This window comes from Indicator indicator, chromosome 1 (genome assembly GCF_027791375.1).
Source record: "Indicator indicator isolate 239-I01 chromosome 1, UM_Iind_1.1, whole genome shotgun sequence".
NCBI classification, from domain to species: domain Eukaryota; kingdom Metazoa; phylum Chordata; class Aves; order Piciformes; family Indicatoridae; genus Indicator; species Indicator indicator.
Window position 1 is genome coordinate 22,065,179 of NC_072010.1, and position 27,743 is coordinate 22,092,921.

General features: G+C 38.7%; 1 protein-coding gene across 2 annotated transcripts; it reads left to right on the plus strand.

The window, feature by feature from the left end:
* The first annotated feature begins 412 nt into the window (after positions 1–412).
* WASF3 (WASP family member 3) lies at positions 413–27,743 on the plus strand. 2 transcript variants are annotated; one of them, XM_054385262.1, is made up of 8 exons: positions 413–545; positions 7,612–7,746; positions 11,971–12,124; positions 14,164–14,281; positions 20,148–20,323; positions 23,937–24,200; positions 26,528–26,898; positions 27,586–27,743. In XM_054385262.1, the coding sequence occupies exons 1-8, from the start codon at positions 413–415 to the stop codon at positions 27,741–27,743; spliced, it is 1,509 nt and encodes a 502-aa protein (XP_054241237.1). The 2 variants fall into 2 exon arrangements, with proteins under 2 accessions (XP_054241237.1, XP_054241245.1); XM_054385270.1 differs by lacking the exon at positions 20,148–20,323 and adding an exon at positions 22,928–23,094.

Below are 27,743 nucleotides of genomic sequence, written 5' to 3' on the forward strand. Positions count from 1 at the left end.
CCCTCTTGCCAAGGCAGTAAGCCAGCTTGTTCCAGACAGTGATTTTTCTTCTGCCACTTCTGTGGGACTGCCAGTTTTTTATAAATGCAAATGTGCACTGCTGAAGTCCAGTGATTCTGGTCTGTAGTACAAGTCTGTGCATACAGTAACTCTTACACCAAATCCAAGGCAAAAAGTGTTATGTTACATGGGCTGTATTCTCTGAGCTTCTCTGCAGTACTCTTGTTATCTTCTGATCTGAGTGCACAACTCCAGTGTCTCAATAGTTATACCCTTTCTGAAGCAAGTGCTTTGAAAGAAGTGTGAGGTATATTTTGTAGAAAAAAATGAATGTGCTATGCAGATTCATAGCTCTTAGTCTTGTTTTTGTAAAGATAATGCCTATTTTTCTGTGATTTCCAGGTTGTGAGCCATGCCGTTGGTGAAAAGGAATATTGAACCACGGCATCTCTGCCGAGGAGCTCTGCCAGAGGGAATTACCAGTGAACTGGAATGTGTAACAAATAGTACCCTTGCTGCTATCATACGCCAGCTAAGCAGCTTAAGTAAGTATCTGTAGCTTCCTGCAAGTATTTGATTCCTGAAGAAAAAGTGTGTAAGTGAAAGAAAGATAACTTGCTTTAAAAAGACAAATTATAATGCAGGATATTGTCTCTTATGTGTAATAATATGTTGCTGCTTCATTGTTTTTATGCTGAAATTTATACAAGAAGATCCTCTCAAAGATTTACAAGGGTGAAAAAGAAAAGAAAACAAAAAAACCCCACCCACAAAAAAATCCCCACCAAAACCAAAGAACCCACAAAGAACACCCCCACAAAAAACACCAAACCAAGAAACCCAAAAAAGACAAAACTCCTGAAAAAAAAAAAATCAAAGCCAAAACCCAAAGCAAAATCTCAACACACTCCAAAAACAAACAACAGAAAAACTATAACATAAAACCCCAGGAATTTTTCTGAGAATAACTGGTGCAAGAACCAAGACTAGCACTTGAATTATTCTTGGCTTTCAGTTGTACAAGATGAAGCCAACAAACTCTTCAGCCTCAAGGCATCAAATGACACATCTGACTGAAACTTCAGTTTGTCTTAATGTGATAATATTTTTTAAACTTTTTAAAGTATATGCATATGTGATCAATTAGTATGAACTACTGTTGAGGCAAGCTAGTGTCAGCTGCATACAGAGTAGCCCACACAGTACACCTGTCAGTTGACACCACAATGAGCAATTCTAGAAAAGTGCCTGGGTTGCTTGCAAGAAGAATAATACTTAATGAGTGAGAGAAGAGATTTCTTCAGAGAGTGTTTAACAATCAGCAGCTGTGATTTGTGCTGATAACTCTGGTCCTAGAAAAGAAATTATGGTTTTATCAGTTTCTTCACTTTGTAAATGGGGATGGTTTAAAGTAAGAAAATTGGTATGGAGTTTGAGTCCCACTAAGGTCAGTGTTCAGTTTCACAGGAGATACCCTATGCTTAGGGAAAGAGTGCAAGAAACTTGGTATGTTCCTCTTTCTAGTAGTCAGTGCTTTGGGGATTTTCTGAGATGGGGGTCTGTCTGAATCATCCTTTGTAAGGAGCATTACTAAACCTGTCATACCTAGAATCACTTACATGGGGGACTTACACTTTTTCCTTGCCCAGTGACCTGCAGGATAATGTCCCACAACAGAAATTGATTTGTTTCTTCTTTTTAATACCTTCTGGTTCTTGAATTAAGAAAATTTGTGAAAATGGATGTAATCTCCTGTATTTCTGTAATTATCTGTGATTTTATTTGTCCTAGTGATATCTTTTCCAGGTTGGAGTGTTCTGGTTTCTTCATACTCTTTTTTGATAGAAACCGTTTTGTATTTCTTATCATTGTTATTTTTGGTTTGGATATGTAAGACTATGTCGGGATGTTTTTAATGTGGAGTATTGAGAAATAACCAAAACAGACTTTTTCTGTTTTATCATTAGTTCCCTAAGAATTCATAAAATTTTAATTGCTGCTAAACATTGTGTTGATATTTTGAGTGAAGTTTCCAAGTTAATCTTTGATCTTTCTTGCACAGCAGCTGCCAGTTTGGTTTCTAATGTTATTTATAGTTCATTTTTGTTTGTATTGTCATTGAGTTTCATTTACAGTTTTACCAGGCAGTTACTCAGTGTTGACATCCTTAAGTCACTTGTCTGACTTGCTGGGAATGCCTAACTTTCATTTCTCCAGAACTGGTCTTGGGTCTAATCTGCTTGTTACATTTTGTGTTCAGGGCCTCTTATGATTGCTGCTGTGGAACTGGCTGCTGTATCCTGCAATTTTCCCTTAACAGATTTCTCGGGTCATCAGAAGTCTGTAGACAGCCCTGAAATACTTCATTAGTGTCAAGTTAGAGATGTATGCAAATAAATGATGTGTCCTTTGCTTTAACAGATGAATACATGGTATTTAATGAGTGAAGCCTACCACCAGGCTCCTCCATCATCTAAAATCTGTCATGTTTCCAGAAGCTTTTTTTCCTGTAGACAGTGTGTCTTTTGACTGTGTTTCAAGCCAACTGGGAAAAAGAAAATGATCATAGAAACAGTCTGTGTAGCATGTCCTGCTGACAGCATCAGAGCTTGTTGGTGTTCCCACAGCTTGAAGGATGGAGAAAGCAAGTACAAGTCTGTCTTGCAGTCAGACTGGTTTGTAATGTTGCACTGTGAGTTTGTGGATTTTAAAAACTGGCAGATCTGTTGCATACAAATTTGACTTGCTTCTGCCTCTGTGCTTTTCAGGAGTCATGATCAAGTTCCTGTCCAAGGGGAATGTGCTCTCGGTGGAGCTTTTTTTCTATTATGTCTTCAGATTTGGATTTGTTTGCAGCCAGCTGGCTTGGAGCTCAGGCAGAGCAAGCAACTTTCTATATGAAACTGCTCACATAGACATAAGGCAAAAACGTGACTTGGACATTGAACTCCGCTTGGGAGGAGAGAATTTACTGTGGGGGGGGAGGACTGGGAGCATTTGCACCCCTGCTATAATGCTTTACCTAAAAAACTCATTCATGGAGAAACAGCTTTGAAGAAAGCTTCCACAAATTCTCCCTTACTTTTGGCAGTGGAGTTTGGTCTGATGGCTGCAGGACTTCAGCCAGTGGGGAAAAGAAAAAAAAAAAAAACTGCTCTCTGCAACAGGATCTGTTGAATCACAGTTTTCTTACTGAGTTTTGCATATGTATGTATATGAGGAAGAAAAAATGTTACATCAGATTGTTTTTGAAGACTAAATATTAAAACCTGTATTGAGCTTTTAACTTTCAGTCAGTACGTTAGCATACTCATTGTCTTTCAAGTTGCATTGCCACTTCTTTCTGTGGGTATTTAATTGTTTTGCAATCTTTATATGTTTCGCTTGTCCACTAATTCAGATAAGATCTCAGCCTGACAGTATTCCTACATGGATACAAACTGTCTGTATATGGCTAGGGAGCTACTTCTTTGATCAATATGCAAATGATTTTTGCTGTACAACATAAAATGGGGGAAATGTGATCTGTGGAACCCAGAAGACTTTTTCTTTCTTGCAAAGAGCAATGTCCAGCTACTTGTGTCCTGATATTTTCTTGGGTAGATTTGCCATTGGTTCAGTTTCACTATTTCACTTGCAGGCTTGAGCATGCTGCATGTAGCTTTGTGTGATTCTGTTCTATATCACTGCTAAATCAAATTGAGTTGGGGAGTTAGGTTTTGGGAATCAAGTATCTGGAGTTATGGGGAAGTAGATAGAAGTCAAGACTTGGTGAGTAACAGGCTACCACTTTTGCCTGTTTGAAACAACAAAAAAAAAACAATCCCAAGACTCCAAACCAAAGCAAAACCAAAAAACAACCAAACCAAACCAAAACCCCCACCCCCTCCACCCCCCATCAAAACAAACCAAAGCCAGGCCAGGGGGTGACTATGATTCTAATGCAAATTATTCCAGTTACAAATGTGTGGGCCGAATCACTCTCTTCTACTCCACATTGTGAGAAAATGGTCATGGGTGAATTCCAGTTTACAAAGCACCAGCTGGTTCTGCAGGACCTTTCAGTCCTTACCTAGGACTGTGAGGAGGGCATTAGTGCAGTGCTTGGCTCCCTTTGGGGCAGCCAGCTCTGGTGTCATCTTTCTTCCAATGTCTTGTAGAATGGACACCTGAATGCCAGGTGATGACATTGCTCTACCTTTTCTCTTTGATAATGCATGCTTATGGTGTGAAAAATTGTAACCCTTTTAATGTACTGTAAATATTTCTATTAATTTTAATGTGTTTTTCCATGTGCTTGTACTGGGGAGCAAGAAATGCATAGGGAAGCTGTACTTTTTGCACTCAAATCTGTGAAAGGAAACTAGCCAAAGTAGTAAAACACTGTTGGATTTCTGGTGTTCAATTAAGCCAGCACCATCGTTGAATTCCTCTCCTGTTCCAGCACTGAGCACTTTTGCTGACTAAAGACACCTTTGGGGCAACATATGCAATGTGTTAATGCTCACCTTTTTATGCAGTATGTGGAAATAAACTGTAATTAACTCAGGTGGTGTCTAGTCTCTGCTAGAGATATTCTAAACTGATCTGGCACGATGATGTTTCATGTAATTACTGTAGGATTTGGAGAGAGATATTATTTCAATTTGTGCAATATTGGTCTCCAAAAATGTCTTATAATGCTTGGAGCATTGTGAGCAGTAAGACTCGATTATGGGCAATCAAATACACAGCTCCATGAAGACGGCCTGTAGAAGTGAAAAGAGACACATCATAGAATGGTCTGGGCTGGAAGGGACCTCCAAAAAGGTCTTCCAGTCTAACCCTCTCTGTAGTAAACAGAGTTATGGTAATTGATAATGAAGCTTCTTGCCTACCATGATTTGGTAAGGGGGCATTGTGCCTAAATTTCCCCTCAACTATTTCTGTGGTTGGAGGAAGCCTTAGAAGGAAAGACTGCATAACTCTTTTTTTGTTGTTGTTGTTTGATTGGGGTTTTTTTCATGAATATTTAGGTTTCCCATATGTTGTGAAGCACTTCCTATTTTTAAGCAACTGTCTTATAGTACCAAAATCAGCTCTTAAGTTGAAAAATACATGCTTGTAACTTCAAATAGTTTTACTTGTTTCTGAATTGTTTAAAAGTCCAATGAAAAAGATGGTAGAGAAATATTACTTTATTTATAAAACTTACTGTATCATGTTAATCAGAGTAGTATGTTCCAATATTGCTTTACCATGTCATTGCTTTTACTGGCAGGAGATCGATAACCTGTTTTTCACTAGGTTAGCAAGTGTTTTAAAATAATAATTAAAAAAATAGAATTCCATATTAAAAGAAGTGTGTTCCCACAAATCTACTTTATCACTTTTTTGGCTCCTGAAAGATAACTGACAGGCACCTGTCTGCTTGACTTCATTAGAGGTGATGTGTTTAATCCTAGAATGCAGCAATCTTTGCTCAGCAGGCTGATTTCAATATATTAACATAAACTAACATCCATTAAAATTTATTGATGTTTCGAGCTCTGAATACCAGTGGCTGGAGAATGTAATGCCTGCTTTATTTAGCTGAAGAGTTGAGAAGCATATTTGTTCCATATCTTGGAATAGCCTCTTCATTTGCAGCAACTAAATGAAATGGAGGTTATAATTGAATCTCAACTATCTGCTGGGATAGATAGAGAACACTCTTAGTGTGAAGATGAATCTAAGAAAGCTGGCACAGATTGCCTAGACAAGTTGTGGAGCCTCCATCTCTGGAAGTATTCAAAGTGTAAGTGAACACAGTCCCAGGCGACCTGCTCTCTCTGAGTATGCTTTGAGCAGTGAGTTGGACTAGATGATTTTCACCCTCAACTATTTTCTGCTTGTGTGACTTGTATTTTGGAGGGGGAGAAAATTAGGAGCAGCTAGGCAGCATGCCTTGCCTGTCCACTTTTTACATATATATGAAAGCAGAGTTTGGGTACACCAAAACATTGTAAAATTTTGGGTTAGTTATTGGCTAGTCATACATTTGGTGAAGAAATCTATTACTGCTTAAGTCCTCTACTCAAAGCAAGGCAGTCAAATTATATAATTTTTTTTTAAAATTTGTAATTCACAAACAGTGCTTTCAGATATTGCTTTAGTGGTGGTGTTCTCTTCCCCATTCACTCCCTCAAGTAAATGATCCAAGGAAGAGTCAGATACTGTTGACTTCCGAAGTGTGGCTAATTTTTTCCTTGAATTATGGTCTCCAGATGTTCACAGGATGGACTCTTGACTGAAGTTTTCATTACATCTTGACTGAAGTTTTCATTACATCTGTACTTTTAAATTAAACTTAGTTGTAGGATCCAACTTAGAATGACAACAATTTCTTTTGATTTGGAAGTTAATACATATTCTGTATTACTCCAGCTATTAGACAAAGCTTTGCTTTCCCCTCCCCTTCATTTAATCTCTTCAGTCTCATTGTGATACAGGTCATGGCAAGATCAGTTTAATTCACAAATAGGGTTTTAAAATTTGCTTTTGCTCAAAAAGCATGGTTAAATTGAGGAGGCAGAATTTTGCTTTTCACACAGGGAACTGATGGAATGTGGATATCTTGAGAAGAGTGCTGGCAGCAGAAATTGAAGGGAGAGATTTTAAACAAAGCAGCAGTATCTGGGTAGGAGGGACTGAAATAAGTAGGTGTGGTATTATCAGCTGAGGGAGCAGGAGCTAAGAATTTGGGTAGAATCTGAAGACTGTAGGGAAAATTCTTGGCTAGAAGTGTTAATTTGGGAGATTCTCATCTGAACTGCTCAACCAGTCCACACTGGGGCAGAAGAGGAGTCAAGCTGGATGAGGATGCCAAATACTTTGGAATTTGGGAGGTCTAGGAAATGAATGGGCATATATAAGGATCTGTGAGCTGAGAGGATGTAGCATTTGTGTCCACTGTGTCACTTCTAGGGTAGGGTCTGAGACAGAAATCTGAGGTGGACTATCCACTGTCATAGTGGCTGACAAAATACAGCAGCTTGAAAGAGAGGCTGAAAAGGTTGTGCTGTAAAGTCCAGACTGGCCATGGGTAAATGTGGTCAGTGCTGCCTTAATCATCTCTCAGAAGATTCCAGTGACAGCAACATGTATACAGTGAGCATTTGTAGAAGTAAGTGGGCTGCCCTGCAGGAGGATCCTGGGTTTTTTTGGTTTACTTTGCCTTCATTTTGATGTTGGCTTGTGCTTATGCTTATAATTAAATCTTAATGACTATGGATCACAAGAGTTTAGATTTCAAAGTTTACTTTGAGCGCTTTTACGGGCAGCAGTAACTTTAATGGGCTTTTATTTTCATCACTGAGACAGGTTTCAATGATCACTTGTGTCAGTTGGCAGCAGTTCAGCTACATAAGGATTAACATTTGAAAGTCTCCCAGTTTTTTATAGGTAGAAAACTAACAAGGATGTCCAGGAGAACAGACTTCAGGCAGCATTTATGGTGAATTTTGAAATTTTGTTCAATGACGAACTGTTGTAATCCTATAGCTACTGCGTTTTACTGTAATTTCATAATATTGAAGCCATTTGTCTTTTATAAGCCTTTAGCAAAGGGTTTTCCCTGTCTATTCTACACAGGCAAACATGCTGAAGACATATTTGGTGAATTGTTTAATGAGGCCAACAGCTTCTACATCAGAGCAAATTCCCTTCAAGACAGAATTGATCGCCTTGCTGTCAAAGTTACCCAGCTGGATTCAACAGTAGAAGAGGGTAAGTAATTGCATGAAAGCATTGAGCCAGAAATAATGTTGACAAGACCACAGCATTTAATTACACAACTATCTCTGTCTTTTCAAAGCAATCCTGAACTGATATTTCATCTTGTTTTCTCAGTGAGGCAAGCAGGGAAAAATCATGTTAACAGACCAAGACAAAATATTCTGGAGTTGTATAACTGTCTTCATTTTTGAGTTAGTGTTACTTCAAGAAGCCTCTGTAGTAATGGAGCCGTCAAGATGCCTTTTTCACAGGGAAAACTTTTAGTTTGTGAGTGTAATAAATTGGAAGTAAGTAAATCTAGAACTTACTGGAAGTAAGTCACAATATTGGAAAAAACTTGAAGCAGTATATCTATTTCTCTATCTCAGGGTAGGGTGGTCATAAACTATATTAGTAGTGCCTGTCCTGCAGTCATCTATATTCTCATATTGCTCTACTTCTGTGTGCATCAACTAGGTGAAATCCTCTATAGAGTTCTAGTCACTAGAAACAGTATTTCCTTCAAAATACTGTTACATTCTCATGTGTTCAGTCATTTGCTTCATAACCAAAACCAAGGGATTTAAGTAACTTACTGCTTTGAAGGTGCACATTTGAGTAAGTAAAACCTGTTTCCCTGTCTAGCTCTAAAAGCTGTAACATGCACGTTTGCTTCCACATTCAGTTACGTCTGAGCCAGCAACTGCAGGTACTGCCTGCTTAGATGATTCCTGACATCCAGGAAAATGTAAAAGCTTGTGTAGTGTAATGTTCACTCAGTAGTTAATGTCACTTGTGTTATATTTAATAGTACTATTTATATAGTTTATGTAGTATGTGTATTATGTATAGCTTATATATTATCCTTAATACCTCTATTAATGCCAGTATTAAATGTTATGTTGATATTTAATGGTGTAATAATTAGCCTTCCATTTTTAGCTTGTTATTGTCTGAAAATTATTACATGTGTTTTTTTTCTGGTTTTGGAACACGTTAACTGTTAGAGCATCACAATCGATACTAGCACCTTTCTTTTGCTGTCTTACAAGTCAAGAGCAAACAAGTTCATGTGGGCTTAGTTTTTGAGGCATGTTGTGGTGATAGTGTGAGCAAACTACATGATACACTGCTCCTCGCTGAGGTGGATGGTGCCAGTCTTCATGACTGACATCATGAGATGGATTAAGAACTGGCTACACTATAGAGTCCAAAGAGTGGTGGTCAATGGCACCAAGTGCAACTGGAGAGCTGTAACTAGTGGAGTCCCCCAGGGATCAGGGTTAGGTCTGGTCTTGTTCCACATCTGACAAAGATGACATTGATGAGGGGACAGAGTGTCTGCTCAGCACGTTTGTTGTTGATGGTACCAAGCTGGGAGGCTTGGCTGATACCCTGATGGCTGTGCAGCCATTCAGCAAGACTTGCACAGACTGGAGAGCTGGGCACAGAGCAATCTAATGAGGTTCAACAAGCATAAGTGCAGAGTCCTGCATCTGGGAAAGAATAATAAACTGCACCATTGTAAGATGTGAGGTGATCTGCTGGAGAGCAGCCCCATGGAGAAGGACCTGGGAGTTATCCATGGGCAGCAATGTGCGCTTGTGGCCAAGAAGGCCAATGGTATCCTGGGGAGCATCAAGAAAAGCATGTCCAGCAGATCGAGGGAGGTTCTCTTCCCTCTCTACTCTGCCCTAGTGAGACCTCACCTGAAATATTGAATCCAGTTCTGGGTTCCCCAGTTCAAGAGGGACAAGGATCTACTTGAGAGAGTCCAAAGGAGGGCTACAAGGGTGATTAAGGGACTGGAGCACGTGCCCTGTGAGGAGAGGCTGAGAGACTTGGGGCTTTTTAGTCTGGAGAAGAGAAGACTGAGAGGGGATTTAATAAATGTTTATAAATATCTGAGGGCTGAGTGTCAAGAAGGAAGGGACAGACTCTGCTCACTTGTGACAGGACAAGGGGCAGTGCATGTAAACTACAGCACAGGAAGTTCTACCTCAATATGAGGAAGAACTGCTTTACTATAAGGGTAATGGAGCACTGAAACAGGCTACCCAGATGTCTGGATGCATTCTTGTGTGACCTGCTCTAAATTCTGTGTTCCTGCTCTGACAGGGGGGGTTGGACTGATGATCTCCAGAAGTCCCTGCCAGCCCCTAACATCCTGTGATCCTGTGACTTTCAAGTCAAACATATTTGGAGAGACAGTTCTCCACAGACGTTGTTTTTGATTTAGTGTTTTGAAGTTGTGTTGTGTTTGGGTTTAATGTCTCATTTGTATTATGCAATACCTCCTGGGCAGTTTCCAGCATTTGGAGAGTAATTAAAAGCAGCCTATTGGAAGAGGAAACCAGTGTATGGACTGGGAATTGAATCAGTTTGTATTTTAAATTGACAGCAGTTATTACTCTTGCATTGCTAATCATCTTTGACATTAATAAGCCATATATACCAAATTTTATTGGCTATATCACTGCAGAAGTTGAAGTCTCTATGATAATTCACTGTACTGTCACTAATACTAAATATATTTCTGGGTAGCTTAGGCATTTTAGTAAAATGTCAGTTGCTAAGTTGATTTAAAAAAACCCTGTAGATTTAATTGCATCAGTAGTTTCTTACCATCTTAGGTATAATTAATATGTAGTGTATGTAAAAATATATTATATAACTAATTCTTCAATGGAAAGAACATTTAAAAATAATTAAGTTCAAGTTTTCAAAAGGGTATAAATAACTTATACTAAAGTGTCCCAGGAAGAAATGGAATTTGTGCTCCTTTCAATGTCTGCCTTCAAGAATGCAACAATTCAGAGATACACCTCTGAAAAAAACTGCCTGAAATACCTTATTGGTTTACTTACAGGCAGGTTTAAGTAGAAGGCAGTTTCTTAAAAAGATGTTTTGATATTTCAGATGATGTGGATGGGATAACAATGGCTTGCAATGAAAAAATCTATTTAATTTTTTGCCTTTTAAAAACTACTGAAGAATCTAAGTGGCCTTAGAATGAAAGGCAAGGCCTCAGCATGTATAACGAAACCACCTGGGAATTGGTTTCCATCATGACAGAGGATAACAGGCTACCTTATAGGATCTGTGTCAAACTTCATGTCTTTCTCATTTGCAGGTCCTCAGAATATTAAGTTTTTGCCTGGTATGGTTCAGTTACTGCATGGCACTGTCCCATTTGTTCTTGAGACTGAATAAATTAGATGACTGGACAGTAAATATTAGATGAAATGTCAGTGGGAATGAAAAGAAAACAAGCCATTGGTTTGTTTGCACTACTCCTACAGCTCACACTGCTGTAATACAGCTGGATCAATTGCAAAAATGGGGAGTGTCATTGTAGATAAGCCACTGAAGATCTCAGTGCAGTCAAAAACGTGTATTTCAGGTTGCCTAGGAGTGGAAGATTATATGGAGAGCTTACTGTCACTTCTTAATTGTTATTGGCATTATCTGGATCTTTTTTAGCATTGGTCACTCCATCTCAGGAAAATTTATGTTACGGGTGAAAGAAAATCTTGCTAAAAGTGACAGGAACAATTAAAAGCAGCTGAAATCTTTCATTTGAAATGAAAGACTGAGAAGACTTAGTGTTGTTTCCCCCAGAACTGTGTACATAAAGAGGTAAAATAGAAGTATCTTACTGGGCTGTATAATGACACTAAGTATTTCTCTCTGTAGAGAGAGATAAGAAAAGGTTAAGATCAAGGAATATTCAATTATATGGAAAGGTTTTGGAGGTGAAAAGTGGTAAAAGATATGGAACACTCTCACAGGAGGTTTTGGAGGCTGTAATTTAATTAAATTTAGAATGGGATTGAATGTGTATGTAATTGTAACACATGCTGTGTCAGAAGTAGCAGACCTTGTCATTTGGGCTTGAAACAGCCTTCCTACTATTAGAAGTCCAGGTAAGCACCGTAAAAAAGAGAATATTGGACATCTGCGTGTGATGGGATTCTTGCATTATCTTCCAAGACACAGTTTGTTGTCCCATGATTTTAAGTGAGATTCTGTACGAAGTGGGACTTCTCTGATTTATTATGGTAATTCTTATATGCCTTTGTGCTTAAATATCTTTGTTGTCTGCTGAAGAAAGAGCTTCCAATTTTCCTTCTGTATTTTGGGGGAAATATTTTAAATAGCTAGTGTAAAATTAAGCTTGTTTATCCACTTATGTTCATTTCAGAACTGTGATAAATGTATTTTTGTTTTTGACAGTATCATTACAAGATATCAACATGAAAAAAGCATTCAAGAGCTCCACAATTCAAGACCAGCAGGTAGTTTCAAAGAACAGCATTCCTAACCCAGTGGCTGATATTTATAATCAGAGTGACAAACCACCACCTCTGAATATTCTTTCACCTTATAGGTATGGAAACATCATTTACGTTCTTGTACTTTTTCTCTTTGTCTCCTCTATGCAGAGAATAATTACAACAGAAGGGAGAAGCTGTATTGGTTATTGAGATTTGTTTTTGCAGGGACTTCCCTGTCTATGGAGACAAAAATTGCTGCTGCCACACTTAAAGTTGTAAGCTGTACCTGACAAAAGTTGTCATAATTCAGCCAAAGTAGTTATAATTCAGCATAAGTGTTATTTGGCACCAAGGATCAGAGAGCAAAGGCCACTTATTACATAAAAAGGAAAAGAAAATTAACATGCTTTCTTTAGTTCATTTATCCAGGAAGTTGGACTTGTTGCTTTTGCCTTCCCTCCATCCTCACTCTTCCCCACAACATACACAGGTGTGCACACACAATCTTTATCTTTTCTTTTCCTGGTTATTTACTGGTAAATAAAAGAGCAACAAGTAGGATTTAATTTCCTGTTTTCTTGTCCTTTTTCCTTAGGTTTATTATTGTTTATGAAAAAAATACAATACAGCTGTCTGAAGGGTTGTGGACAATATGTTTTTTACTGTGTCCTTCAACTCTTGAGAGGTACTAGGTCATGAAGCATCTGTGTAAAGCAGGAGCTCAATCTGCAGTAAACTATTTGAAATTGTTTTAGGAATGACATAGATGAGCATTTGCAGCATATTTCATTTTAAAAAGCTTTTTTCTTGGAAGGTAAAATTGTTGGATTTGCAGCTGAAAGACATGGGTTTTGCTGCTGCTACAGACAGTTTTATGACACTTTGTTTATAGGATCCAGTCAGTCAGAGTTGCTATTGATCAATTGTTCTGCACAGCTATGTTCTGATACGGATCTGGATAATAGTGTCAGTGACCTTTATTGTTATTCCTGTTTTGTTAAGGATACTTTAGTGGTATTTACTTAATTATATTTCTTGGTAAGTCTTTTACATCTGCTGAATTTGAATTATTTGTATTTGCCTTAGACAACAGTTAAATGAACTTCAAATAGTAGTCCAACCAAAGCTGGAGGTGTGGAAGAGTGGCCTGAGTACCTCCTTCAGTAGGTTAGACATTTGCAGTGAAGGGATCTAGCAGACAGAAGGTCAGAGTTTTTTGGCTCTATGACTGGACAGCATACCAGATCTACTCAGTACCCTGTTCCAATGGTTTTAAGGTTTCCATGTACTGGATCTCAATCACTTTTGATCTTGGTGATAGAAACTGGCACTCAGCTGTCATTAAAATTTGCTGGGGAAGAAATTAAGAACGCATAGCCAAAATGGATTCTGAAGGACACCAACTGAGCAAGTGAGACTCGGGTGACTGTTAATGCTGTTGGCACCATGTTGGCTTCCTCTACATCCGTTGCTTTCCTATTTTCAGGCCATGGGGTCAAACCAGGGTTTGATAGCATGTTTTTTTTGTGGATTCTTGGTTTGAGTGTCTGTGGCTCCTGTTGCCAATTGGAGTTGTCAAGCTCAGATCATCTCTGTCTCAAATCCTCCTAGAATAGTCTGGTAGGATTCAAACTCTTTCTGAGCTTTTCTCCTAGTTGGAAGAGTCCCACTGAGAGTTGTGACTGTCTTGTACTCCTGTCACAAGGACAAAGGTACTAAGATCTGCTTTGTTCCTAAACTCATCTGGATTGAGCCAAATATTCCTTTTCCAGTTCTTTTGAGATGGTTGAGTTCCATTCTTAAGCTCCACTGTCCTCTACACATCCTGTCTTGGCTCTGATCTTGCAGCTCCAGTGAATTTCACTCCGGTGAGCTGGCTGATGCAGAAGCCTAGTCAACTCCTGCTAAGCTCTGATGAGGCCTGGGAGTGTGTCTCCCAGAGCCTGTGGATTCTACTCCTTTCCCCTGAGATTCTTGGCAAAAATCAAGCCAAGATACAAGTCAAGCTGTAACTACCAAGGATGGCATTTGATGCACTTGGCATCATATAATTCAATAAAGCTGAAACTTGGATGATTGTCAAAAGTGAGTTTTGTTAGTTTGAAAAATACCGGTTCATATTTTCTTAGCTTTTCTTCTACTGTATTTCCAGGGATGATAAGAAAGATGGATTGAAGTTCTATACTGATCCTTCCTATTTCTTTGATCTTTGGAAAGAAAAAATGTTACAAGATACTGAAGATAAGCGAAAAGAGAAGAGAAGACAAAAGGTAAAAGCAGAAACATAATAGCAAATGTATGTATTACAGTTTGCTGTATAGGTATCCAGGCATGAAAATTGCTAGGTCACACTTAGGTTGTGTGCATGGAAACAGTATTCCTCTTTATATGTGTCTGTAGAATCAGTTGCTTCAGTTTTTATAGCTCATACTGACTATTTCAAGAAGTTGGAAAATTGAATTTTAGGAGGACTGTTAGTTAACTTCCAAGATACTTTCTTTAATCCTTTGCCAGTATCTGCTTATTAGTATTCAGCCAAATGTCCCCGTTGTGCTTTGGAGGAAGACACCATGATTTAAGAGAGGGAACAAAAAAGGAGTTTGCATTATGGCTTCCTTCATGTTCATAAGTTCTTTATCCAGCAGCATCAGCTCCTGTAGTAAAACGTGAGCTTATCCACAAATAAATACTTTGTTGGGTTATTTTTTTTTAAATGCCTTGATAGTAACTCTTCACTTTTCTATGCCTGTTACAAGTTAGGAAGATCATAATACACAGCAAAATTACTCTGTAGTTCAGCAACAAGAGAAGATTAATTTTAGGCGTAATTTTCTTTGTTTCCTCTAAGTTTAAAACCAATAAAAAAACGCTTTTTCATAGAAAAGTGCCTTCAGTCCTTCTAGAATATCTTCAGCAGTTGGATCCAAGATGTGTATTCTGATGCAATCAAGATTTTCTTAACGGATTTCAATTTTGAAGGAAGAAATCAATTGCTGCTTTTGCAGCTTCTTTGTGGTCATTTCTTAAAATCACATGTAAGGGCTTTAGGATATTTTGAGAATAATTATGGAAAAAAAAAATTAAAAAAAAGTTTGAAGCAGTGACTGCCTATCTTATCTGGCAGAAGGTGCCCTTTAAGATGGGTTTAGTGAGAGATAAGACATTTAAAATAAAAGGAATACAAACAAGACACAAACTGCTCAAAGGAAATAGAAGGAAGCTACTTATTTATCTTTTATATTATTATTATTATTATTATTATTATACATAGGATCATAGACTTACTAAGGTTAGAAAAGACCTTTAAGATCGAGTCCAATACTAACCCAGCTACCATGACCACTAAACTATATCCTGAAGAGCCACATCTACATGTTTCTTGGACACCTGCAGGGATGGCAACTACCACCTCCCTGGGCAGTCTGTTCCAACACCTTACCACTCTTTTTCAGTAAAGAAATTTTTCCTGATAGCCAGTCTAAACCTCTCCTGGCAGAACTTAAGCACATTTCCTCTTGTCCTACTGCTAGTTACTTGGGAGAAGAAACCAACACTGGCCTCACTACAACCTCCTTTCTGGTGGTTGTAGGGAGCAGTAAGATACATGTGTATGTATAAGCAGGTAGCATAATATATTAGCATACATATAGATGTAATATATGAGAGTACCATAATGTCTAATATGTGAAAATACATGCTGAAGTATATTTGTGTTTATACATCCTGTGTATGATGTGTGTATATTTATCCTAATATGCATTGTACCTGCTCAGAAATCACATTGTAGGCCATGACTGGGAAGTCTGCTAGTCTGCTTTTATAAAATTCTATTGATGCCTTTGTTCCTGTTGCTAACCAAAACTTTCTGATTGCCACATTTTTAAAGGAAGCTTAAAGACTTGGTTTAACTAAATTTTTTTGTAAATTGATAGTTTTCATAGAATGGGTCAGGTTGGAAGAGACCTTAGAGATCATCTACTTGAACTTCCCTGTCATGGGCAGGGATGCTTCTCAAGTAGACTTGGCTGCTCGTGGCCTTATCCAACCTGGCCTTGAACAACCCCAGGGAGGAAGCTCCCACAATCTCCCTGAGCAGCCTGTCCTGGAGTCTCACCACTCTTATACTGAAGAACTTCTTCCTAAGATCCAGTCTAAACCTATTCTCCCTCAGCTTAAGACCATTTCCCCTTTTCCTATTGCCTAGACACCCTTATAAAAAGTCCCTCTCCAGCCTTCCTGCAGGATTTCTTTAGCTGTAAGGTCACCCCCAGAGTGTTCTCTTCTCTAGACTGAACAGCCCCAGCTCCCTCAGCCTATCCTCTTAGCAGAGGTGTTCCAGCCCTTGGATCATCTTTGTGGCCCTCCTCTGGACTCGGTCCAGTAGCTCTGTGTCCTTTTTTTATGATGGGGACACTAGAACTGGATGCAGTATTTGAGTTTAAAAGTTCTGAAAGAAACAATCAGGTGTTCTAGTCAGGAGTAGGAGTCCAAAATGTTTTCTGTTTTGAGAGGTATCTCGGTATTGAATATTAGAGTTGAAAGAGCTTGAGTAAATATTTTCAGCAGAAGTTATCATCTAAAGCAAAGTATTAGAAAATATTCACATGGTTATTTGTAAGATAGTATGCAAATGTGTATGCAAGGTTATAACCCAGCTATATTCTCAGTGTGTTAAGGCACAGAGCTTGTTATAAGACTGGAAATAATTAAAGCAGCTCTCATTCTCTGGTTTAGTTGTTGGTTTTTAGAAGTTCATTCATTATTTCTTTATGAAAAATATACAGGGATAATTGCACCCTTTGGGGTGTTTCTTTCCACCTTTTCCCTTTCAAATTTAGATCTTTTTGGTAGAGAAAGGGATAAAAAGAAACTGTCAACTGCTATTTAAAAAAAAAATCTGATTTAATATTAAAAAGGAAAAAATACAAAATATTTTTAAAAATATAAAATAATATTGCTTGGGGGTTTTTTTGATAGATTTAGGGAGATTTTTATAAATCCACTTTATATGTAAACTTACTTTTAGTTTATATTTTAGGCAACACATCTCACTTATTTCCACCCATGGTATACTGATCGTTGATTTTTGTCTTATTCCAGTCTAGAAACCAGATGTAAAATAAGCTGAATTCCAATCCTATAGAATTATAGCTATACATAAAAAAAAAAAATAAAATTACCTTTTGATTAATTCTACCTCAAGTGCTATTTGATCTGATTAAATAGATAATAAGACCAAGTATGAGGAAAGCAGCATAGATTTGAGTTTGCATGGACAGCTGTCACTTTGACAGGAGAAAATCTGACTTTTGGTTTTCCAGAAGCTGGTGTGACAAATGAGCTTTGTATCATCTGGAACCGTTAGAGAGCTGGAGGTTGGGAGAGATGTCTCACAGGCACTGTTCATTACACAGGCTGCTTAACAGATTCTGATATTCTTTTGTTCTTGCCTTAATGATATCAGTCGCCAGGAATTAATGCAGAGCATCTATAAACAATTTTGTGTCTGAAGTTGTGTTTTAAATCTAAGTGAAAATTCTTTATGCAATTTGTACTCTACAGAAGCACAAACCATGAAAGTTGTTGAGAAATTGTGCAGCTGAAATAGATGTGTATTGTTTAGAAAATTATAAACTAGACATCCAAATGCAGTCCTGCTAAGCTAACTAAATATAGCTGGGTTTTAGCCTCTATTTTTCATGCAGTCAGTGAAGCCTGAGAGTACTCCTTGCACCAGGGAATCAGTTTTCTGATGTTATTTTGCTAATTTGCCTTAAATGCTTGAGCTGTTGCAGCAGAAGCTTTGTGAGGAGTTTAATTTTCCTGCCTTCAGATACCACATTTATTGTCTCTGTATTCAGTTAACTGAAGAGATTTAACACAGGCTTTCTCTGGTTTGGCTTTCAAGTGAACTTTTGCTCTGAAGATAACTTACTTTAATTATTTAAGTTTAAAAACTGTGTCAAATCCTCTGTTGTTGTTTGGTGGGGTTGGTTTTATTGGTTGATTGGTTGATTGGGGGGGGTTTCTGTGTTTTTTGTTTGCCTTTTTTTTTTTTGTTGATTGCTTGCTTTTTTGGGGTTTTTTGGTTGTTTTGTTTGGTTTTGTTTAGTTGTTTTGTTTTGGTTTTGGGGGGTGGGTGGTTTCTGCCAAACTCCCAGTAGATCAGTACCTAAGAGTTCAATAAAGTTAATATTGACTTGTGCATATATCAGTAATAGTCTGAATTGAATTACTGTAGTAGAGAAAAGGAAGGTTATTGTTTTACTTTATTATTCTCATTTTTTTCTGATGAATGCTTATTTGTTTAAGTAGCTGAAAATTTTTATATTTGGAGGGCTTTTATTTAAAAAAAATCATTCTCCATTTCTTGTGATTGATAGGATCTGAAGTCAGGGAAATACTCTAGGCTCACGCTTCCAGTGTTTTGAAAATATTGCAAGGTCTTACCAAAGCTACTTTCTGTTACTAGCTCCTACTCTTTATTAAGATGCCTGAAATATAATTTCCTAACTCTTGATGCAAATATCAGAATTAACTTAACTCTGTTTGAGGGCTGAAATGTGCCTGTGTTTGCTGAAATAATTTCTTGCCAACAGCTGAATGACGTACCTGTTTTCTGACTTAACCTACAGCATCCACTTGTCTGCCACAGCTTCTATTATGCTCGTTTAAAGGATGTAACTCTCCTTAATATTGCTGGACTTACCTAAGAAATATTTCTAACTAGTTATTTTGAAAGGTTTCCGCTCCCTTAGAACTCTTGTCATTGTCCTAGGTCACCATTGTTTGTCAAGGTAACGAAAGCATTACCGAAACAAGGTAAAACTGCTCTGTCTGAGGGATATGTAGTTAGAGGTATATATAGTTTTGTCAGCTGCTAGTAATTGGCCTGCCCCACTGTTTTTGAAGAAATAAAGTGTTTTAGAGACATCTGTGATGTACCTTTTTTGGTGAGACTGGCTTACTAGCTATTTACCTTTACTTTGACGGTAGAGAATCAACAATAAAATGTTTGCATATCAGCATTTTACAGACCTCGTTTCTAAATACAAATGATTATGTTTGCATTCTCAGAATATCAATATAATTATTTGACAAGGAACTATTTTTCTAGCAGCCCAAAGTATAATATGGATTTATTAATAAGTGAAACATATTTAACCTATTTATGAATTAGTGTGTTAAGATGTGGGCTCTAGAGGGAATCAGAGAAAAAAATCCAATACCTTCATAAATGTTGAGAGAAGGAGTAGCAGAAATATCCTTCTTGGTTTGGATCAAGCAAACTTGGGTTTTTTCCCTACTGAAGGAGCAATACAGTTTTTACCTTCATACCAAGTAGTCAAAAGTAGGTGAGAGAGGTCAGAGAGGTGTGGAAGCATTGAGCCCCACTGTTAGGAAGTCTTACTGATAGATAAACACTGACAGTGATTTGGCCTGATATTATATAGAAAGATGTAAAAACCTAAACAGACGGATTTGTCATGAAGCTGTCAAGCTCTAATATATTACTAGCCTGAATATTACTGACACTTTCAGAGAGGATTTAGTGTCAGTCATTTTTATGTAAGATAGTGGGAAACAATGATGAGGAAAGACTAGGAAGAATTTCAGTACTTAGTTCTAAGAAGGTAGAGGAAGTTCAAACAAACAATGCTTTCACATAAACTATGAAATTGGAAAGCATTTCAAATTTTTCCATGCTTCACCAAGGCCTCAAGTGATTGTGGCCTTAACAGGTAACCAAAATAACCCTGAGCAAATCCAACATATTCTCATAAGACAGATTTGCAGGAGAAGGAAATTACTGGTGGTACAGGTCAGCCTAAATAAAAGAAGAAGAATTTAAGCTTTGTGGTTTGTAAAATCAGTCACATTTCTGATTGAGAAGAACAGTAGTGTCATATCACAGTAGCCTGTGCATCCTAGAGAAGAAGGGCAAAGCAGCAGTATTACTACTAATGAGGTTCATAGCATAAGGAGATATTTTCAGTGCAGAGAAATTGTGTGAAGACTTGGCTTCATCTGTAAATCAGGTCTTATTTTCATGCATTCTAACTGCATTTTAACCAGCTTTTTTCCTTTCCCTTTTTTCTCTCTTTGCATGCTTTATTTCTTTCATTTGAACATTAGGAGCAAAAGCGTATAGATGGCACCACCCGTGAGGTGAAAAAGGTTAGAAAAGCCAGGAACAGACGCCAGGAGTGGAATATGATGGCATATGACAAAGAGCTTAGACCTGACAACAGGTTGTCTCAAAGTGTGTACCATGGAGCGTCTTCCGAGGGATCACTGTCCCCAGATACTAGGTCTGTTCACAGCAAATCTGTTTGTTACACCACAGCTGTATGTTCAGAAATACTAAGTAGATTTAGGTGGTTTTGCAGGTTGGGAGTAGTTAGAATAGACAAAATGTATAATGCATGTTCTAAAGTGCTTCTCAAAATTATTTAAAGCACAAATAACAGGTTCTGTAATGTTTTGGTTTTCCTTCCTCAGCTTCAGATGAGCATTTTGTCATCATAACATTATGCACTGTAGTGAGATGTTCGCTGCATTTGATCGCGAGTAGTTATAGTTACAAAAGCATTTCACACAGAAACACACAGAAACATTCAGGTTGGAAAAGACCCTCAGGATCACCAAGTCCAACCGATAACCCTGCTCTACAAGGTTCACTCCTAAACCACATCCCCAAGCACCACATCCAAACCACCTTTAAACACATGCAAGGTTGGTGACTCAACCACCTCCCTGGGCAGCACATTCCAATGTCTGACCACTCTTTCCGTGAAAAAATTTTTCCTAATGACCAGTCTAAACCTACCCAGAGGCAGCTTGAGGCCATTCCCTCTTGTTCTATCACTAATTACCTGTGAGAAGAGACCAGCAGCAGCCTCTCCATAATGTCCTTTCAGGTAGTTGTAGACAGCAATGAGGTCTCCTCTCAGCCTCCTCTTTTCCAAACAGCCTCAGCTCCTTCAGTCACTCTTCATCAGATTTATTCTCCAGGCCTTTCCCCAGCTTCGTTGCCCTCCTCTGCACTCACTCCAGCTCCTCCACATCTCTCCTGTATTGAGGTGCCCCAAACTGGACACAGTACTCAAGGTGTGGCCTCACCAGAGCTGAGTACAAGAGGACAATCACCTCCCTACTCCTGCTGGACACAGCATTTCTGATACAAGCCAGGATGCCATTGGTTTTCTTGGCTACCTAGGCACACTGCTTGCTCATATTCAGTTGCTTGCGGATTAGAACCCCCAGGTTCCTTTCTGCCAGACAGCTTTCCAGCCACACTTCCCCAAGCCTGTACTGTTGCTTGGGGTTGTTATGACCCAAGTGCAGGACCTGGCATTTGGCCTTGTTGAGGCTCATCCTGTTAACATTGGCCCATTGATCCAATCTATCCAAGTCCCTCTGTAGAGCCTCCCTACCCTGGTGAGATCAACACTCCCACCTAGGTGTCATCTGCAAACTTCTTGCTGTCAGTACCTCTTCCTTTGTGTCTAGTTTGTCATGTTATGAGGCTGATGGCTTAAATATTTTCCTGTGATCTGCTCAGTTGAGCATACTCTAAGAGAATGCTTGAATGGGAGAATAGTTCAGCTTTATCGATGTCTGAAAAGGAAGCTATGAAACGAGATGCAATGTTATTGCTTGTCACAGCAGAACTCCCTGCTTAGGGACACACAGCAGAATTCATCTTCATTGACTGAGACTCGCTTTGAACTCAGTGAGAGTTACCTTCTCCTGCTGTGCACCAAAGTCTGAATGCTTTTTCACTAGAGGATTTTCCCACTGACTTTATTTCTTCTGTTGGGGCTAATTGCAAGCAGTAACGTTAGGAATAGAATCTACTGGAAAAAGTATGTGACAAATTAGTGTTTTAATTGTTGAGTGGCCAGGCTGAGGAAGCAGCAACCACAGCAGATGTGCAGACTCATACTTTCAGTCTGTTCTCTAATGGAGTTTAATTAAAATAATTAAAAAAAAGGAAAGAAGAAAAATCTGGTCAGACCTTTATATATTTAATGTTTTGGTATTTGTGAAGAATAATAATCTTGTAATTGAAACAAAAAGGTTAAAAGAAAGTTGCTACTTCTGCTTCAATAATATATATTCAGACCAATTCTTTTTTTTTTCCCTTCACATTTTCTAATTAAAACCATTGTCTCCTCTTTGTCAGTCTGTAATGTTTGACTAAAGTTATCCTTTACATAGATTAATGTGGTACAATGACATTGATGTTCAGCTTGCAAGTGCAAGATATGGAATTTTTTCATCATGAGTTTGTTTCGTGTTTCAAATATTTTTCTAGCTTTAACACCTTTTTTTTCCAGGATTCCAAAGTAATGATATTGAAGTGATTTGTTTTTACCTCCCAGCAGCTTCACCATGTGTTTGACCGTTTGCAGATACTCACAATATTTTCAGTCTGTAGGATTTTGGGGTTTTTGGGTTGTTGGGGTTTTTTTTTTTTTTTTTAGTGGAAATTGTAGGGTACATCGTTATGTTGGACACAGATGTGTGGTATGATATAACTCAAAGAGTTAATTTTGTGAGTGGTAATGAGGTGGAAAGAAGACTTTTGGGGTTTTATCTTAGGATAGTCTTAGCTGTAGGAACGAAACTATAAAATACTGTATACATATAGAAAAAAGTACTGGGTTTAGAAACTTATTTGTGCTGACAGCTACTGCCTGAGCAGTGTTTTATAAATTATATGTTATATAAATAGCCAAAGAAATTGTTTTGGCTATATTGTGAATCTCATTTAATGCTAAAGTAAAAAAAAATCCCAAACCCTTGTATGTCTTCTTTGCTTGTTTGAAGACTTGTGCATTAAATTTTGACATCCAAGTGTCCAGGCTGTGGCAAATTATAATGTATTTGTTATACCTGTTGTACTTTAGAGAGAGAAACACAAGCTGAATCCAAACAGAAACCAGCAAATTAATGTGAGAAAAGTAAGAACAAGAAAAGAAGAGTGGGAGAGAAGGAAAATGGGCATTGAGTTCATGAGTGACGCAAAGAAAATGGAACAGGCAGGAAGCATTAAAGAGGACAAAATGCCCAAAGGGTTTGTTATTTTGTTTTACTCAAAGCCCTGGCTTTTTGTTGCTTACCTTGCTTCCAGTCTTACAGATAAGTGCATCAGTTTACTGTGTTCACTAAAAGCCAGGCTGTACCATTGCTCATTACTAAAACACCCATTTGCAGTAATGGGATGAAGAGATCCTTTTGCTCCCTCTCTTGGGCCTAATTGACAGAGCATCCTAGACTTTGTATCTTTATGAACTCTCTGCTCAACTAATATTTGTATTTCCCAGTTTCTCTAAGCCTTTCCAGCAAAATTAATTGTGCAAACAATCAAAAGCATTTCCTAACTTTTGAAATGGGCTTTCTCTGCTTTGGTAAAATACATTCTGTATAATTGCGAGTGCTTGCAGTGCTGCTTTCCCATCTCTGCTGCCACTGTTACCTTAAGGTGGGCCTGATAAGTATTATCATTTCCAACTGTCAAAGTCTTTGGCAGAAGCAATATGCCTCCTTATGGCTACTAAAATATTCTGAAGTCTGGTGAAAGGTCCTAATTTTTTTTGCGTAGGACATTCTGCATGCAGCTAATATACTGAAATATGGAAAGTGTTCAATTTCAGTCCTTTTATGCTGACTTTTAGACTAATTTATTTTCAAGTTGTGTTAAGCTGAACCGCAATGTTTTTGTTTGTTTTGTTTTGTTGTGTTTGTCCTTGATTTTTTATTGTGGACTTGCAAGGGAATGGTGGTTGGTACACAGGGAATCCTGTTGCAAGAATAATTCTGACTGCATTCCTTTTAGCTTTTCTTTGTGACCTTTTAAGTCATACCCTGTTACACTCACATAATCTGTTCTTCTGCATCCATTTACTTTAATTGTAGGTCTCATGCATCTGATGTTACAGATTATTCTTATCCTGCTACTCCGAATCATTCCCTCCATCAGCAGATAGCAATGCCTTCATATGGAACAGGAGATGGTCCACAGTACATGGCAGCATCCCAAAGCCATGAGCATGAATACAGACCACCTTCCACCACTGTACGACATGCTACTCTAAACAGACCTCAGCAACCACCTCCACCTCCACCCCAGCCTGCAGATGGCCAACATAGCTCAATACCTGTGGTACCAGCAGAATATGGGTAAAATTCCTGGTGTCTTCTAGTCAATTCTTGACAAAACTATAGGGGTGCATGTTTTTCATAATCATCATGGCATATGATGCATACACACAAAGAGACCCCAAATAGATTAGTTATCTGTCTGGGGAGGACAGAAAAAAATTGGTATAATTTTTATATATGAAGTGAATTTAAGTAAAAGCAGAAATAATGAACTGTGTACTGAATATGATGAAATCAATCTGCTTGTAAAATGTTGAGTTCCTAATATAGTATTAAGGAGGAGATAATTTTCATTTGAAGTAGAAAATCATTACAGCATAATTCATATAATATCTTAAACTTTAGGAAATGTGCAGAAAAAATGCTGCTGAATATGATTAATGTGGCAGTCTGTGTTGCATCCCTGAAATGGTTTTTTAAAGGAGTTTATGACAGAACTGGAAGGCATCTTCTCAGACATAAAATCAAGTCTCCTACTGCCACGGAAAGCTCCTACGTAGATATTTTGACTGAATGCATTCTGAAGGAAGACTTGCTCCAGAGTACTGGCTCTTGAATAGCAAGAAAACCTCTGTTTTCTAGCCAGTCTGTGCCTGCTTTTCCTTAAATAGCTTAAGCTTCCGGGGAAAGCTGTAATCATTCTTGCTGCTGTTGTTTTAAACTGAGCAAGCCAAGGTTTTTCAGCTTGACTTGATGCGTCCTGGGAAAGCATTTGCGTGACTCATGACTTTTCATGCTGTAGGTGGCTCAGTTATGCTGCGATTGACTGCTCCAAGCTGAACTTTCTCTGTTATTTCCAGTTTATAACAGAAAGACTTGTGCTTAGTCCCCAGGTACATGACCACTGTCAGTGTATCACAATTGTCATACATTCACAGAATCATAGAATACAATAGGTTGGAAGGAACCTGTAGAAGTCATCTAGTCCAACCTCCCTGCAGTAGGCTGTTCAGAGCCCCATCAAGCCTGACCTTGAATGTCTCCAAAGATGGGGCCTCCACCACAATCTTCCTGGGCAACCTGTTGCAGTGTTCCACAACCCTCATAGTAAAGAACTTCTTCCTACTGTCCAATCTAAATCTACCTTCTCTAGTTTGAAACCACTGCCCCTTGTCCTAGTCCTACATGCCTTTGTAAATAGTCCCTCCCCAGCTCTCTTGTAGGCCCCCTTCAGATACTGGAAGGCCACTATTAGGTCTCCCCAGAGCTTTCTCTTCTCCAGGCTGGTCAAACCCAACTCTCTCAGCCTGTCTTTGTAAGAGAGGTACTGAACCAGATCACAGTAGAGTGGCATAATCACATCTCTTGATCTGCTGGCCACTCTTCTTTTGATGCGGTCCAGGTTACAATTTGCCTTCTGGACTGGAAGTGCACATTGCTGGCTTGTGTTCAGCTTCTCATCCACCACTGACAGTGATTTTCATCTACCATTGACAGTGATGACATTCAGTGATAAGTTGACATACATCACTGAATGTCATCAGTAACTTTCCTTCAATCTTGTCTCCTATATCTAGTACTTTACCTACTTCATAACGCTTAATTCCCATTTTCTTCTGCTTAAAAATTCTTTTAATGGCATTTTAACAAAGATCAGCTTTTCTCTGTTCCTCCTCTTGAATGAATAATTGGACTGAATCCATTTAATTACATAATATTTAAATCAATAAACTTGACTAAAGTCAAGGGAGGCACAGGGATGTGGTTGAGGTCCCATTCATGGAGGCATGCAAGATCACACTCGATGTGGCTCTGGGCAGCCTGATCTAGTTGGAGGTGTCCCTGCTCACTGCAGGGGAGCTGACAAGATGACCTTTGAGAGTCCCCTCCAACCCAATGCAATCTGTGAATCTGTAAAGTACCACAGGAAATGTATGACAGACCTTTGGCTAAACCTTGCCATTCATACTTTCCATTGTGCTTCATGCCTCTATCTTTTATTTTTCATTAATGTTTGTTCTAACGCTTGGTCTTCCCTGTGAGTTACAGGCTTAGTCTACAGGTTTTGTCCCTTCTTCATGGGCATTGTACTTCATGTTCTTACAGAGCAGATGTATGGCAACAAGCATAGCTTTATACCTAACTAGGCAGGACTGTTAAGTTCAAAATCTCATGCTGGAGCACTGGAAGAACGCTGTCTTTACCCTTGTCATAGGCTTTTAAATCTCAAGGTATTATCAATATTTGCCAGTTCATATGTTTGTAGTCACTTGCATGTTTAGCTCAGCAGTTCAAATTCCTTTGAATCTGGTTTTAGCTGGGGTTGGATGAGAGCAGTTCAAGGGGTGGTGATTCTCTAAGTCCTGACTTCAATACATTAAATGTTTGTGTTTTGTTTTATATAGGATGCTTCCTGCTCAGATGGTGGATTATTACAATCCTGCAGGTCCTCCCCCCCCTCCTCCTCCCCCTATGATTCCTTCAGCACAAACTGCATTTGTTAGTCCCCTTCAGCTTCCTGTGCCACCTTCCCATTCTGGACTGGTGACCGGCTCTACATATGCACCTACACATCCTCTTTCTTCTAGTGGCCTTGTTGTCACTGCTCCTCCTCCTCCTGGCCCACCTCCTCCCCCTCCAGGCCCTCCTGCTGCAGGTTCATCCCTCTCTTCCTCCCCAATGCATGCTCCTCCAGCTACAGAGGCAAAACGTCATGAACCTGCGCAGCCGCCAATAAGCGATGCACGGAGTGATCTTCTTGCTGCCATTCGGATGGGTAAGTGGACACTGACTTTTGGTTACTTTTGGTTGGTTGGTTGGTTTTCAATGAAAGCAGTGTGTCTTCCAGTGATCTGAGTTCATGGCTTCTCTTCCCAGCTTGGCAGAATATCATTGAGAGACTAGTTAGGCACAGGTACCATGAACCTCTTCTAACATTTGTCAGCCCTGACTCGGATCTTTGTCTAATACCTAAAGATGTACAGCTTTGTCCCACGTATTCTACTGTTTGGGTGGACATAATCAAATGAAAACTGTACTTGTGTTCATGACGTAAAGTAGCCATTAAATATACTTGAGTTTTTGCTTCTGATCGGAGTTATCCCACACCAGGCTTCAGATCTCTGATTTTTTACCAATGAGTAATGGCTGTTCCTGACTTTGCTTACAGTATGGAGCTGTAGGTCAGTGGTATTTCCAAATACAATCATGGAAACTTTCATTTTCAGATGAAAAGGACCTGTACTATCTTGAATATTCAGTTTTAATGTATTGTTGGCAGTTTTAGAAGTCTACAAGTCTTTGGTTTCTGAGAATAGATTCCAATCTAGTCTAAGTCAGTGATTTCCTTTTTTTCCCCTTCATCCTAAATGTATTGTTAGAATACAAAAAGCTCAGCAATATCAATATGAAATTTAAAATCTCTTATGTGGAGAACTTTGTCTGAGAGTAATTGTCCCTTCAGGAATCCAGCTGAAAAAGGTGCAGGAGCAACGTGAGCAAGAAGCAAAGCGAGAACCTGTTGGAAACGATGTGGCAACCATCCTTTCAAGACGCATTGCGGTGGAATACAGCGATTCTGACGACGACTCAGAGTTTGACGAGAACGACTGGTCGGATTGA

Bases quoted from the DNA above. Each gene is read 5' to 3' on its own strand.
- WASF3 (XM_054385262.1), top strand. From the start codon at position 413: ATGCCGTTGGTGAAAAGGAATATTGAACCACGGCATCTCTGCCGAGGA. The intron at 12,125-14,163 runs GTATGGAAACAT...CTGTATTTCCAG, and splicing joins AATATTCTTTCACCTTATAG to GGATGATAAGAAAGATGGAT. The intron at 24,201-26,527 runs GTAAAATTCCTG...TGTTTTATATAG, and splicing joins GTGGTACCAGCAGAATATGG to GATGCTTCCTGCTCAGATGG.